The sequence below is a fragment of the Ursus arctos genome, unplaced genomic scaffold (assembly GCF_023065955.2).
Source record: "Ursus arctos isolate Adak ecotype North America unplaced genomic scaffold, UrsArc2.0 scaffold_14, whole genome shotgun sequence".
Taxonomy (NCBI): domain Eukaryota; kingdom Metazoa; phylum Chordata; class Mammalia; order Carnivora; family Ursidae; genus Ursus; species Ursus arctos.
In genome coordinates this window covers 10,357,281-10,372,468 of record NW_026622808.1, presented here as the reverse complement: position 1 = coordinate 10,372,468, position 15,188 = coordinate 10,357,281, and the positions used below count along the sequence as shown (strand labels likewise).

The following is a 15,188-nucleotide window of genomic DNA, read 5'->3' as shown; positions in this document are numbered from 1 at the left end:
GGCACAGTTGTATTGAAAAGACAGATTAGGGGTGCCTGACTGCCTCAGTCGGAAGGGTAGTGAGTTTGAGCCCCAATAATTTGTATTGAAAACACAGATTAGGGGTGCCTGACTGCCTCAGTCGGAAGGGTAGTGAGTTTGAGCCCCAATAATTTGTATTGAAAAGACAGATTAGGGGTACCTGACTGCCTCAGTCGGAAGGGTAGTGAGTTTGAGCCCCAATAATTTGTATTGAAAAGACAGATTAGGGGTACCTGACTGCCTCAGTCGGAAGGGTAGTGAGTTTGAGCCTCAGTCGGAAGGGTAGTGAGTTTGAGCCCCAATAATTTGTATTGAAAACACAGATTGGGGGTACCTGACTGCCTCAGTCGGAAGGGTAGTGAGTTTGAGCCCCAATAATTTGTATTGAAAAGACAGATTAGGGGTACCTGACTGCCTCAGTCGGAAGGGTAGTGAGTTTGAGCCTCAGTCGGAAGGGTAGTGAGTTTGAGCCCCAATAATTTGTATTGAAAACACAGATTGGGGGTACCTGACTGCCTCAGTCGGAAGGGTAGTGAGTTTGAGCCCCAATAATTTGTATTGAAAACACAGATTAGGGGTGCCTGACTGCCTCAGTCGGAAGGGTAGTGAGTTGTGTAGAGATTACTTAAATGAATAAATAAATTAAAAAAAAAACTTTCAAAGAAAGAACTGAAAGAAAACAGGGATTAAATGAAAGTTTATTTCCTGAGTTGTTCCACTCTGGAATTCTGTACTCCAGCTGTGCTAGGATGAGGGCTGAAAATGCAACGATTCGACAACATAGAACTAAGTTTTTTTCCCCGGTAGAACAGCCCAGCATGGGTAGTTAAGCACGCTCCTGGGTCAGCCGGAGATCAAGGCCAGCGGAGCAGCCCTGCCATCCTGTAGGGCCTTGTACTCCAACATGTGGTCTGCAGGCCGGTAGCCCTGGCATTACCTGGAAGCTGCTAGACTTGCAGGATCCCGCGCACATCTTCTGAATCAGTATCTGCTTTTGAAGAAGCTCAGCTGGTCTGAATGCACAGTAACGTCTGAGGGACACTGCTCCGGGGCAGTGCCGGGTGCCCTGTCGGGACTGGCTCGCTGCCATCCCTGGGCCGTAGTTGGCAGCGAGAGGGGAGAGGAAACGTGGAGGAGGCACATCCGGCCCAGAGGTCTGCCTAGGAAGTAGCCCAAGTAATCCCTACTCACATTCCACTGAATAGCAGTCGCATGGTCTCACCCAGCTCCGGGGTGCTGGGAAAGCCAGTGCTTACCTCGGTGGCCAGCTCCTGCCCTCGTACCACGGAAGAAGAGATTTTAGGGGAGACGTGGGCTCTCACAACAGCGAGAACGAAGATGGAATAAAGACATTTCGGTATGTCCAGAGGTCGCAAATTTTATACCGAGTTCCCTTTCTCAGGAGGTTCTTAGAAGTAGACCCCCAAGAGGAAGCTGTGGGATCCAGAAAGTGAGGGAGGCCTTGGGCACTGCAGAGAGGGCAACGAGAACACGGGGTGAAGGGGGATGCAGGGTGACAGGCACGAAGAACATCGAGATTGCCCTGGAGCAGGTCTAGAACGGCTCTGGATTTCTTCACGGAGATGGAAGACAGGAACATCTGTTTCGTAGTGAACGTATCGAAAGGATACGTAGACCTTCCAAGGAGAGTATAGGGCAGAGTTAGGGATGGACTCAGAGAATAAACAGATTCTTAAAATGACGGTGATTGAAGAAGACAGCCTGGCGCTAGAAGAGAAAGGTCATCGATGTACCGCGTGACAATGCTGGGTACCTTACGTGTAGGCATGGAAGTGTAAATATTCAATATTGAGCTGACCTCCATGGTTACCGTTCTCTTGGGAGTATGGGATGCCGGGGGCAGGAGGGAAAGTATTCCACTGTGGGGGAGAGGGGCCGAAGGGAGCTCAGGCTTCTCCTCGCATAGTGGGGGCTCCAGGGTGCTTCAGACAAAAACCAGGAAGTAGCAAAGGGAGCACGTTGTTTGGGGATATGGAGTCAGTACGAGAAGAGACACCTGGAGGAGGTGAAAGTGGCTGCCTCTCAGGAGAAGGGAGTTGGAGAGGGATGGGGTACAGGCCTTGTGATTGTCCGACTCCTTACACTATGTGCATGTATGACTTTGAAAATAACAAGTGGAAGTGACATGGTAGAGAGGAAATGAGTAGAGATTTTCTTCCTGTGGAAGAGACTTAAGTGTGAGGAGTGTCTTGTCTTTGGTTTCCTTCCTTCCTTGAGTAGAAGAGACTTGCGTGGGTTTATGCCCCATGGAGGAAGAACCAGTAGAGAGAGACAGAGGTCGAAAGGGGGGGGTGGGCTGAATCAGGGACTCAGAGGAGGTGGGAGGGGAGAGATCTGAGCGCAGGTGGAGGGATGAGCTTTGAACACGAGGAGGCGGCTTGACCTTCGTGGTATAGAGAATTGGGATCCATGTCGGTGTTTGTGGGTAGGAGGTGGAAGTTGAAGTCATTTGTCCCTCGAAGCCTGATCTCTGTGAAAAAGAGAAGTCACTGTGAGCGGGAGGAAGGTTTGCAAGGTGGTGAGGGAGGTGGCCAGGAAGATGGAGGGGGACAAAGGCTCGTCCGGAATTGAGGGCCCAGCCTAAGTGAGAGGCCACAGGTTGGCAGCGGCCCTGAATGCGTGCCCAGGGCCCAGTGTTGGCACCTAGGATGTGTTAAAAATTACTTGTTGAGTGAATGAATACGTCCACTTGTGTCGTGTGACTTTTCTGTGGCGGTGCTTGGCAGCCCTGTGTCGGGCGGGGCGGGCAGGGTGGCGGTGGGATGGAGCCCAGGCTGGGGTCTGAGAGCAGGTGTTTGAAAGGAGGGGCAGCTGAGCTCCTTGCAGGGGGTAGGGTGGGCTCCAAGTTCAGTGTGGAAAGAAAAGCGCCAAACTGCCAGGAACTAGAAGGCCCGAGAGCTTGGCAACAAAAAGAACCCAGAAGCCATTATGAAAGTGATTACGATGGTCTACCTTAAAATTTAAAAAATGAGTTATTAAAAATATCAGGAGGAAAACGCTTTGCAACCAGACGCGGCAGCGGCACGTTGTGGATGTATGCAGTGCCCCGGACTGCGCAGTTTAAAATGGTTGATTTAAAAAAATTTAATTAGGGGGGGCGCCTGGGTGGCACAGCGGTTAAGCGTCTGCCTTCGGCTCAGGGCGTGATCCCGGCGTTGTGGGATCGAGCCCCACATCGGGCTCTTCCGCTATGAGCCTGCTTCTTCCTCTCTCACTCCCCCTGCTTGTGTTCCCTCTCTCGCTGGCTGTCTCTCTCTCTGTCGAATAAATAAATAAAATCTTCAAAAAAAAATTTAATTAGAAAAAAGGTTGATTTTCTGTTCCGTGAATCTTACCTCTGTAAAAAACCCAAAACCAAAACCTTTTACCCCAGAAATTGCCCCCCAAAATACGAACCTAGAAACAAATTCAAAAGACAGTGACAAACCGGGAACATATTTGCAAAATATATGACGAAGGGCTAATTTCTTTAGCAAAAAAAGAGCCCGCAGAGTACATTTTAAGAAAACGTACCCCAAGAAATCAGGTTTTATCCTCACTCATAGTCAAACAAATGCAAATTAAAAGCAGATGATGCCCCGTTTCACCTGCTAGATTGGCACGATCCTGAGGACCCGGCAAGGCTGCTTTTCAGGATTTGTCCTCCAGGGGCGCCTGGGGGGCTCCGTCCCTGACGCGTCTGCCACCGGCTCAGGTCAGGATCTCAGGGTCCTGGGATGGAGCGCCGCCTCGGGCTCCCTGCTCTGCGGGGCGTCTGCTTCTCCCTCTGCCTCTCCCCCTACTCACACTCATACTCTCTCTCAAAGAAATAAAATCTGAAAAAGAAAAGAATTTGTCCTACAGATGGCTCGTGTGTGCAAAAAAGGCATATGTTCGGGGGTAAGGACTGTACTGGTGTTTGCATTAGCGGAAGAGCGGACCTCCTTCACGTCCCTCGGCAGGAGACGGGTGAAAATGCACGCCATCCAGGGAACGGAAGGTGACCTCACTGAAAGAATAAGGAAGGTCAGTGCGTGTCGCTACGGACAGGAACGCACCGTTAAGCATCTGACTCTTGGTTTCCACTCAGGTCATGATGTCACAGTCGTGAGATCGAGCCCCATATCAGGCTCCATGCTCAGCACAGAGTTTGCTTGAGAGTCTCTCTCCCTCTCCCTCGGCCCCTCCCCCCTGCTCCCTCTCTCTCAAATAAATAAAACTTAAAAAAAGACAAACACTCGTATAGGTATGACTGAGTCCCGGCAGGATCTCTGGAAGCATGATCACGGGACTGGTGAAACTGGTCGCTGCTGGGAATGAGAAGTGGGAGGCTGGGGTTCAGGGGCAGGGGGAGCCTTCTTTTCACTGGTTATTGCATACAGCTCGGATTTTTTTCTCTTTACGCCATGTGCATGTTTCACCTTCTTAAAAACATTAAAAATTTTATAAAAAGCTTAAAAAAAAGAAAAAGATATCGTTTCTCAGATTGTGTGCTAATTCCAGACACAGGTGCGCGGATTCCTTCTGGAACCTGCTGGATCGGAATCTGGGAAGGCAGAGCCAAGGACGGGGCATGTTTATCGTGCGCTGCCCCCCTTCCCGGGGCTTCTGATTCACCTGATAACGTGCTGAGCTCCGAGCCCCGTGGGCCGAGAGCTGGGCGGTCGGGGAGTAGGCTCACAGGACTCGGAGTGATGCTGGCAGTGCCCCTGTGTGGCAAAGACCGGGGTGTGCGGGCTGGGCTGCTGTGGAGGGCCGAGCACGGTCACTGGTGTCTTGGCAGCACTTAAATCCGTGGGTAAACAACGGTCTAATTAGATGTCAGGCGCCGTAGGCCACAGGCCCGTAGGAACTGCCCCCCGGCCCCATCTGGAATTACTTGGCCTTGCTGTTTCTGTCCTGTTCCTGCCCTCACCCAGAATGTTCCAACCCGGTCCTCATCTGCCAGTTGTCTGCTCAAAGGCCCCTCCCTCCGGGGAAATCGTCCCCAAACCCCGGCCTAGGTCAGCACTCTCTGACGCACGTTCTCCTGGCTCCTGGACTTCTCCTTTGGAGCGCAGATAATGTCATTAGGTCACTAGGGAATGATTTAATGGTGGCTTTGGTCACTGCTGTGTCCCTCCATGATGCCTGGTACAAAATAGGGACTTGGGAAGCGGGCTGTCGATGGAGTGAATGAATGAGCCTTACAAGATGCAGGAGACAAAGGCTGGGTGACAGGAGTGGGAGTGGGGGGGGAGTGAGCTGTGTCCGTGGAGTGTCGCTCCCACCCGCAGCCCAGCGTCTGGGAGTGCCTGATGAATGTCCGAGAACTCGCAGTGACTTGCCTGCACAGGCGTGACTCCCTGCGGCCCCACGGAATGTCCTGCGGCTTCTGTCCGGGGAGGCCTGCGGCGGGGCTCCCACCGAGCCCCAGGGTTGGGCGGCCAGAGCCGAGCGCCCGGCCACAGCAGGTCACCACCCGGTCACGTGTGTCAGCAGCAAGGGGGAAGAGGCCGCTCTGGCCGGCCATGGGGAAGTGAGCGGCCGGTTCCCCTGTGAGTGCGTCAGCTGACGCTGTGGCTTTACCCAACTGTACCCTTGAGTTTGGACTGAGCAAATCGAGTTTCAGTGTTTACCTTGGAGCACACGACAGCCCAGTGCTTCGGACATTCACTGACAACCTCTGGGCCCGGCGAGGAGGCTGGCTGGGGGCTCAGCCCCCAGGGCACAGGCCCACATGGGCACCTGTCTGCTCCTTCAAGCCCGCACAGAAGACACGGACACTCCTGCCTATTAAAAGGTTTATTTTCTTCTTTATGCTCAGAAACAAAGAAGTGGACTTGCCCCCCCAGCCCAAGAGGGTCTTTTCTCGAAGGAAAGGGAAGCTGTTGGTGTGAGGCTGAACGTGGGGGTTCCTCTCCCCACTTTCCCTACTGTCTTTTCAGCAACCCCCTCCACAAAATTTAGGTTCGAACACAGCTTGCCACCCACGGGGGGGTTGGGGAGGCGCAGCTGGAGTCCAAAAAGTAATGCCCACGTGCCACAAGAGATGGGTCCAGTGCGTGTCTGGGGGCGACTGGCGAGGGAGGGAGGGAGGGGAGGGGAGGGGTTGTCTGGGGAAGCTGCTGAGCGGAGGGAGAGACGGTGGGGAGGCTGGGGACCTCCCCCCCCAGCAGCACCCACCCCTCCTCCTAGCAGAACTGGTCCTCGTCCTCCTCGTCCTTTATCCCCTTCAGCCGAAGCCGGGCGAAGTCCTCAAACACGATGTCATCGTCCGTGGCGTAGCTTGATGGTAGAGAGGAGGGGTGAGGTGTGGGCTCCAGACCCTTCTCGGCCCCCTGCTCCCCTCCCAGAGCCAGGGGTGTCAGAGCAGCCACCGGGCTGGATGCATTGGCGAGAAGGCTAAGCCGTCTGGATTTGATGCTTCAGCCCTCCCTCCCCCCCCCGGGGGGAGGGGAAACGGGGGCCTGGGCAGATTTGAGGGGTGCAGGACTCTGCCCACAGAGGTCAAAGGTCAGAAGGCGGGGGAGGAGCGTCTTACTTGGTATCAAACTCAATGAGGTTGGTGTCCACAGGGGCATCTGTGTCAGGAGCAGCTGAGGCGAGGAGAGGGGGTGGGTGGGTGGGTGCTGGAGGGACCAGCGTCTCTCCCCTGGCCTTGCCTCAGGCCATCTCGCGGGGGGCTTGGGGCGGGTGGTGCGCTCACCTGTCTGGGGCCTGGGGAGGGTGATGTGGTCGTGGGGCTTGGGGTGCATAAGCACAAACGGCAGCTCCACGGAGACATCCCTGTGGTGGGGGGGGGAGGCAGCATGAAGGGCCAGCACCCCCGCGCTGGAGGAGAGCCCCCGCCCCCCGCCCCTCCCAAGCACTCACCCGCCACGAGACACCACGAGCTTCACCTTGACCCTGTAGGACACCAGGATGCCCAGCACCTCCTTGTTGGCGCCCTCCTTCACGCTGCAATGAGGGGCAGGAGCTAGACCACAGCCCGCCCTGGGGCTCTGGGTGGGACCGCATCCCAGCCGTGGCCTCCAGCAGCGTAGACCATGCTGTTCTCACGGCCAGGCACCCCTCGCCCAGAACCCGCTTGTGGCTTCTCATCTCTCGTGGTAAAAGCGGACGTCCTTGGGACCCGACAGCCCTGCCTCGTCCTGCTCTCCGCCACCCCAACCGCACCTCCTACTCCTCTCGCCGTGGCTCCTCCGCCACGCTGCCCCCCCCCGCCCCGGCCTGCTATGTGGGCTCGTGCAGCGCACACCCCAGCCCCAGCTCCGTGAGGCTGTGGCCACCCCCCTGGGGCGCGACGGCCCCACACTTCCTCACACGTCCTCGCAGACTTACTCTGGGTCCCTCCTCGGAACCCACGCCTGGGGCGCCTTCCCCAGCCCCCTCTCCGCAGTGCGCACAGGCTGCCGCCCCCGCTTCATCCCTCCCTTCTCTGCCTTGCTTCTGGACGCGGCACCGGACCTGCTGTGCGTTTCACTGCTGATCTGTCTGTCTTCCCTCTCTAGACTCTCTGGTCCGTTCTGGGCCCCGAGAACGCCCCGGCCCCTAGGACAGAGCCTGATGTGCGGCTGGCCCGAAGGAGCATGTGAGCCCTGGGCCGCGGGAGCCCCCCGCCCCCCAGCCCACGCTCACATGGTGCTGGAAGCCAGGTTGGTGTCCTCGTGCTTGAGCTTCCCGTCCAGGGCAAGACCCCGCTTCTCCCGGTTGTCGCTGAGCAGCGGGGTGACAGTGTACACTTTGCAGAACGTGGAACTGGGGGACACCTGGTCACTGGGGAGTGGGGCCAGGAGACCGAGACTGGGGGGGGTGCTGGGTGAGGAGGTCGCTCCCACCCTGGGGGCTTCTCCCCCACCACTAGCCCGGCTCTGTTCGGGCCCATAGGTAACGGGGGGGGGGGGGAGTTTAGAGGTCAACCCACTTGGGAAAATGAGCGGCTCAGAGGCACCTGCATGTGGAGGGAATGCCCTTGTAGGTGGGGATGGTTCCGGACGGTTCCATCCCCGCCTCACATTCTCCCGGGGCTACTCCTCTGCCCTCAGGGAGGGGGGTGCTGGGCTGTTCTGTTACTCACTCTTGTTCGATCTGAGCCACGGGACACTTGTACTGGGCAGTGCTGAAGAGGCAGATGTCTGCATACTGTCTCACTGCGGGGGCGGGGGGGGGGGTTAAGCAGCCATGCCGGGAGCACAGCCTGCTGCCCCCCCCAGGGGTGTGTCTCCTTCTGGGGCAGCCTCCTGCACTGGGGTGTGTCCCTGGGCTGAAATCACGCTGGGAGCCACATGGGCAGCAACTCCCACCCCAGGACCCCCTTCTGTCCCCCACCTCCTACCAGAGACTTTGATCTTCTTGATGGTCTTGGTGGAGTTGTTGGTGACGTGGACGTTGACATTGAGGGGCTCCCCGTGGTAGTACAGCTTTCAAGGGGAGGGGATCAAGTTAATGCGATCTGCTTGCACTGGTCCCACTATTAGCCCCCCCTCCGCCCCCACGCAAACCGGCGGCTTGGTCTCCCTCTAAACCCAAGCCCACGCCTTCTGAGGCAGCGTTCTTTAAAAACGCTGCCCTGGGGGTGCCTGGGTGGCACAGCGGTTAAGCGTCTGCCTTCGGCTCAGGGCGTGATCCCGGTGTTCTGGGATCGAGCCCCACATCAGGCTCCTCTGCTGGGAGCCTGCTTCTTCCTCTCCCACTCCCCCTGCTTGTGTTCCCTCTCTCGCTGGCTGTGTCTATCTCTGTCGAATAAATAAATAAAATCTTTAAAAAAACAAAAAAAACAAAAACAAACAACGCTGTCCTGGCCGGTGGCTTCAGTCCTCCCCCCACGGTCCCTCTGCACCGCAGCACCTGCGTCACCCCCGTGCACCCCACCTCCTTGTCCAGGGAAGCCTCAAGGTGCAGGGACCGGTCGGACATGAGGAAGTGGCGTGTGGTTTCTGCCGAAGGCTGGGGGCCGGGTTTCTCTGGGGCAAACTGCACCTTTCGAATCACCAGGCGCACAGAGTTCCTGGGGGTGGGGGAGGAGGGACAGGAGGGGCAGTGCTCAGACACGCAGACCCCCACCGCCGCCTTCCGCAGGCCTGGGGCTCCAGGGAGCGGGGAGGGGATGGTCACAGCCCTGGGGAGCTCCTCGCTTCCCTCACCTTTTGTGGCTTTTCTCTTCTAGCGATTTGGCACAGAAGGCTCGAATCTCAAAGTCTACTCCACAGGCCTCGGGAGGAGAAAAGGTCACATCTTACACAAGGCCCCTGACACCACCACGCCCTTCCTTCCCTCTCCCCTCGCCTTGGTCAGGGACTCTTGCCCCATCGCAGTCTGGCCTGAGGAGTGTAGGGCCTGGGGTTCGTGCTCTTTCTCCCAAAGACCCAGTTGCTGGCAGAGCGTCAGTCCTGTCTGTGCAAGGTGAGCCCCTGTACTCACCCGGAGGTGCCTGGAGGCACCATGAGCAGATAAACCGTGTTTCTCCTGGGGACACGCCCCACCCTGGCTTCTCCCTGACAGCCCCCCCTCGCTGTGTCCCAGGCTCCTGCTGGAGCCCATTCTGTCCCCTGAACCCTCGGACCCATTCCCGCCGTACCTTTCCTGTGTCCTCGGGGCCTGGCTGCAGGGTGACGGAGCAGGGCAGATTCTGGGGGATCTGTGGGGAGGCAAGGGGAGGCTTCAGTTCTCCCAGAGAGCCCCCAAACCTTTCTCCCCATCCCCACTAAGAGGTTGGAGGAGGAGTCCCAGGGGGTGGGAGAGGAAGAAGGAAGGGGCCCCAAGGAGGAGCCAGAGACAAGGGTGGCCCCGAAGGCAGAGGGGGGTCTAGGGCACCCTCCTCACTGTTGCTTCCAGATCTGCCCAGAACAGGTGCCCCCCCGCTCAGTCCCAGACCCCCAGCCCTGCAGAGGGTGAGGGGCGTCCTCACTGTGAAGAAAAAGGGGTGGGCATGTTGGCCCAGCTTCCTCAGCAGCCGGTCCTGCAGGCGGGTGGGGGGCCGCGGTGGGTTGGGCACAGGGGGGAAAGCCTGGTAGTTGGCGATGAACAGGTCTTTGCGGAAGGACAAGCCCAACACATCCAGGTCCTCGCGGCCATAGCGGAAGGCGCAGGTGAGGGTCACAAACACTGCGAGGGAGGGCAAGGTGGGGCGGTCAGGAGCTCCCCCGCCCCAGCCCCCCAGTCCCTAGCAGCATCCGACCTGCTTGAACCCGACTTCCCTCTCCCGTCTCGGCCCTCTGTCTCTCCAGGGTCCGTGTCAGTGCCAGCCCGCCCCACTGGGCCACCCTAACCTCCCCTGGGCGTCCCCTGCACTCGGGCCAGTACCTTTGCGGTCCTTCAAGTAGTCAGGGTCCACGAGCACCACGCCATCTGGGAAAGGGACACACGAGCTCACCTCCTGTCAGGGCCTCCCCTCCATCCCTGGGCCCAGGAACCTCTCCCTGTCCTGGGGGCCCCGGTGCTGCTTTTGGGGCACACTTACCTACAGGGTCCACTTTGTCCAGGTGGTCTACAAAGTCCCGCTTGCCCAAGTACACGGTGACCTGGGGGTACGGAAGGGGCACAGGGAAGATTGGGCAGACGAGTGCAGGGCGTCCGAGCCCCTCAGAGTGGTCGTCCCATCCTTGGTCTTTCCACGCTGGGGTAGCCCCGGGGTTCCTCCCAGGAGGGTCAGAAGGCGAGAGTAGTGGGGTTTCCCAGATTAACCAACCTTGAAGCTTTTCTCACCTCTGCCCACAAGTCAGCAAGTGTGTGTGGTGGGGTGGGGTGGGGTGGTGGTGGGGAGTGGGCTTGGGGAGGACACGCCCCAGACAGCCAGTGAGAGAACAGGGTGTGGTCTCACTGGCTCCCCGTCAAGGGACTCTGGGATACACAGGCCATAGCCTGGGGACCCTGGGCTGGCTCTCGAGAGGGGTACCCTAGGGCTTCTGAGTCCTCCCCCTTCATCTTGCCTAGGGACCCAGACCTGTCCCCACCCAGCCCCGTGGCTGGCTCAGGTTGAGCGGCCTTTGCGGCAAGGGGCTTCAGGAGGGAAGGAAGTCGGCTCTTAGCTGTCACAGGAAGTGGGGAGCTAGGGGTTGGGGATCGGCTAGGGGCAGGCTGGGCTTTGCAGGGGCCCAGAGAAGGTTGGGAGGAGAAGCAGCATGGGAGACTCACCTTGCAGTTAGGGCTTGACTTCTTGAAGACCCTAACAAAACAGAAAGGGAAACCCACTGCCTCCCTCAGGCTCGGCGGCAGGGACCCCCACACCAGCCCGAGAAGCAGAGCTCACCCGGGATTCCGCCTGCAGGCTTTGGGGCTTTGCCAGCTCTACCCCTCCCACTTCTTCCCAGAAGGAGGGCAACCACAGGTCTTTAATATTCCCAACACAGCCGTGGTGGCCCCCCCTCCACCCTCACTAGGTCCCCTCCTCCTGTGGCAATGGCCCCTGGTTGCCACAGGAACCACCCAGGCTCTTCCCAGAGCACAAGCCCCAGGGGGACCCAAATGGGCAGGTTGTAGGAGCCTCTAAGACCTAACCCTCTCTCTCCATCTTCTCTGGTCTCCAGCTCCAAAGACAGCTGGAGTACCCAGAAGGGCAAAGGCCCTGGCTTTTGCCCCTAAAATGGTTTCTACTTCTAGCCACTACATAAGTGTGACCCGACTCCATTAACCTCCAACTGTCCCCATCCCTGATCTCAGCAGCCTCAAAGCCTATTTGTCTTTGAAGGCCGAGCTCAGCTATCACCTCCTTTAGAAAGCAGATCCAGCCAGGACTCCGGTTACTCTGTTTTTTTTTTGGGGGGGGGGTTCCTGTCACACTGGCTTCTGTTTTACTGGTGGTGTGACAGCATGCACAGGCCGTGAGCTGTGTGTCACCTGCCTCGCTAGCTCGACTGTGAACATCGGAGGCCGTGTCCGGTTTGGCACGCCCAGCACGACGCCAGCCGTACGATAGAGACGATGATGCTGGCTGACATTTGTCGGGAGAAGGCTCCATGCTCAGCACTGTGCCAAGGCCTTCGTGTGTGTTATCTCACTTAGAACTCTTAGCGACCCAATGACGGAGGTTCCAAATTCCTAATTTACGGGTGAGGGAACCGAGGCACGGGGGGAATGGAAGGATTTAGCCTAAGGCCCCAGAGGGTGTAAATGGTATGGCAGGCTGGCTCCAGCCATGCTCTTCCTCACTAAACCGTTACACTCTCCTGTCTCTGCAAACGGCATGAAGTTTGGTGAACTGCAGGGGATCCGCTCCCCGGCATGAAGTTTGTTGAACTGCAGGGGATCCGCTCCCCGGAGCCGAAACAATCTGAGCCTGGACTCTACCCACTGCTGTGAGCGTAGTAGGTGTCTGGTGGCCCCTCTGCTCTGGCCACTTGCAGGTCTGCCCTTCCTCATCCTGATCCGCTCTGCCTCGGCAGCGATCCCTGGGAAGGGTCCTCGGTTGGTAGAAACTGAAGTCCTGCCAACTGGCCCATCCTTCCTCCAGCACCCTCCCCCCCAGTTTTGCTCTAACTTCCTTGCCGCTTCCTCCCAGAATGTCAGACTGTCCAAAGGCCATAAGGCAAAGGGTACGGTGGTCCCCAGGTATCCCCTCCAATAAAGGAGAGGGGACATTGGCACGGTGGCAGCTAGAATAAGCACCCACCCTGGGGGTGGACAGCTATGGCATCATGCAGCTCCCCCTCCCCTTTGCTTCTAGATTTCCTCTTTGTCCCCGGGCTTCCTCCTATTAGGAAGAAAGCCACTGGACTGCGGTTTTGGGGAAATGGCCCTGGAGCATCTGCAGGGCCACCTTGCCCTTGGGAGCCGAGGCTAGGGAGCAGCAGCACTTGTACCCCGAGGCTCGCCAAGGAGGCAGAGTGTGGGGGAGTGCAGAGGTGCCCAGTGAGGGGGCCAGCGCCAGCAGATGTTCTCTCCATTTCCTGTGGACCAGAATTAGATGGGGGTGGTGGGATTGTGCCAAGTCAGCAGTCCCCCTCTGGTCCATCCATCCTCCTCCCTGAACCACATAACGGAAATTGGGGGCCTCCCTCGAGTCAGCGACTTCCCCTTTCTCTGGGGGTGTTTAAGCCCTAATCCAGGACACCAGTCCTCCCTCTGATCATCTCTCCGATACGACTCAACTTGGTGCTCAGAAGCCTGGGTTCTGGTGGGGCTGAGAGGATAATGTTTTGCAGCACAGTTGGTGTCTCAGGACCAGGGCCCCAACCTGATCCCTTCTGGATTGAGGCATACAGCCCCAATCTTTTCCTCTTTTGCTCCTGCTCCCCAGGGACTCGGGCATTCACCCACTATCCCCTTGGGGGTGTTGGCCCACAACAGGAAGTGGATTTTGCTAGAGACCAAAAAAGAGAACTCGGGGTATCAGTGGAAGGAAGGAGCCTCGATTGCATAGAAAACATCCGGGGAGTGGATGGCGTGCCCAGGGCAGACACTGCCTTCCCTCACCTCTGGGAAGAGGGGTAAGGCCCAGAAGCGGGGAGGGTCGTCACGCACTCTGCTCCCCCAAGATAAAGCTGTTGCTCCTAGCAACCTGGGGGAAGGCAGAAGTTTGGAAGCAGAGCCACCTGGCCCTTGGGACAGCCTGACTGTCTGTGGGGTATTGGACAGGAGGCTCTTCAGCAGCTCGGCACGAGTCTAAGGGGGGATCCCCTCCCAGCATCCACCCTTCCCATACCCGACCCCTCGGGCCGGCCACCTGCTCCTCCTTCCTCCGCCCCTGCATCGCAGCCTGCACCGGAGAACCCAGTCGTCCGGCCCCCACATCCCTGCGAGAACCCAGACGCCGGTTTCCTGATCGCCTTCAACCCTCGCTTTCTGCAAGGGCCCTGGCATGCGTCCCCCTCATTATCCTCGAGGACCTAGGCGTGCGGCCCCAGATGGCTGCCCCCTAGGGACCCAGGCGTCCAGCCCCCGGGCTCTCTCCCCGGTGTCCTTGTCCGGGGATCGTCCCGGCACCCGCCCCGAGCCGCCGCCCACGTCCCGCCGCGCGGCCCCACCTCCCTTACCTGGTGCCCGGTTTCTCCCCCATGGTGCGCGCGCCCGCCGCCCGCCCGGTTCGCGGCTCGCTCGCAGCCTCCCAGCCCGCTGCCAGGTCCCTGCTCCTCCCCGCGCCACTGCGCACGCGCGCCCTCCGCGCTTTCTCCTCTCCCCCGCCCCTCCGCCCCCCTGCGATCCTGGGGAACCGGGGCCAGATGCGTCAGCCCGGATCGCGCGCGCCGCGGCGCCGCCCGCCCTCTCGGCGCAGACCCGCGCGGCGATTGGCTCCGGCCCCGCGCCCGGCCCTCCGCGGCCCCGCCCCGCCGCTCCCGGGGTCCCCAGTGCCCGCTCCGGCGCGCGCGGTCCCCAGTCCCCGCTCCGCCCGCCCATCTCTCCGCCCCTCCGCACACCCGTAGGAACCGATTGGGCCCCCCAGAACGGAGGGGCCCGCCTGCCGGGAGGGGAGAGCCCTGTGATTGGCTCCCTGCGTCCAGGACGCCGCGGGGGTCCCCTCCCCTTTGTTTGCCTTCTCAGTGGCGGTGGAGGCGAGGGAGGCGGTGGGGGCGGAGGAACGCGCTCCAGCACAGTCTGGGAAGAAGGACGAGGGGGTGCGCACGTGGGCGAGCGGTTCCAGTTGCGTGAGGCTCTGGTTCGGGGCGCGCCGCTCACCCCAGTGCTCGCAGCCTTCTTTGGCCCGCCCTCCCGCCCCCTCTCGTGGTGTGTCGGCTCCCTCTGGTGTCTGTCTTTGATCTTCCGCAGGATTACTGTGCCCGGTTTCTCCGACTACCCATCCCTTCCGTCTACGCGCATCACAGCGAGCATCCGTCCCTGCATCCGTCCGTCCATCCATGCATCCAACCACCCATCCAGGCATCACGCCTATTTCGTGCCAGTCACTGTGCTGGACGATGGGGACACAGACACGAATTCACACAGCCCCTGCCTTCCCAGCACAGTTCAGGAGACACATAAACAGGTATTAGGATCCCAAGAATACTAGAATGGAGGTATGACTCAGAAGGACAAAGCGACTACTGGAGCTTGACTGGGGCAGGGGTGGCGGGGCGGGGGGTACGCTGTCCAGAGGAGGAGACACTGGAGGACAATCTTTCTGCAGGGTGGGCAGAAGTTGGGAAAGGGCGTCGCGAAGACAGAGAAAGGCAAGGCACGTCCTCTTCCGAAGTGTTTGTGGGGTTCCACCGCAGGAGAGATGAGGGGGAGGAGGAGGACTGGAACAAGTGTGA

The 15,188-nt window shown here is 59.0% G+C and overlaps 1 protein-coding gene across 1 annotated transcript; it reads right to left on the bottom strand.

Moving 5' to 3' along the window:
- Positions 1–5,790: 5,790 nt before the first annotated feature.
- On the bottom strand, positions 5,791–14,077 carry ARRB2 (arrestin beta 2). The gene is made up of 15 exons (XM_026520781.4): positions 13,974–14,077; positions 11,137–11,167; positions 10,463–10,523; positions 10,306–10,350; positions 9,911–10,107; positions 9,581–9,640; positions 9,147–9,214; positions 8,875–9,010; positions 8,339–8,423; positions 8,081–8,153; positions 7,642–7,779; positions 6,877–6,960; positions 6,710–6,789; positions 6,545–6,599; positions 5,791–6,288 (listed from the first exon to the last, which is right to left on the bottom strand). Exons 1-15 carry the CDS (start codon positions 13,994–13,996, stop codon positions 6,195–6,197), a joined length of 1,230 nt encoding a protein of 409 aa, XP_026376566.1. The 5' UTR covers positions 13,997–14,077; the 3' UTR covers positions 5,791–6,194.
- Between the last annotated feature and the right edge of the window lie 1,111 nt (positions 14,078–15,188).

Excerpts from the sequence above, each read along its gene's own strand:
- ARRB2 (XM_026520781.4), bottom strand. The coding sequence starts at position 13,996 with ATGGGGGAGAAACCGGGCACCAG. Across the intron at positions 11,168-13,973 it reads GGGGAGAAACCGGGCACCAG|GGTCTTCAAGAAGTCAAGCC; the intron begins GTAAGGGAGGTG and ends CTGTTTTGTTAG. Across the intron at positions 10,108-10,305 it reads CTACTTGAAGGACCGCAAAG|TGTTTGTGACCCTCACCTGC; the intron begins GTACTGGCCCGA and ends CCTCCCTCGCAG.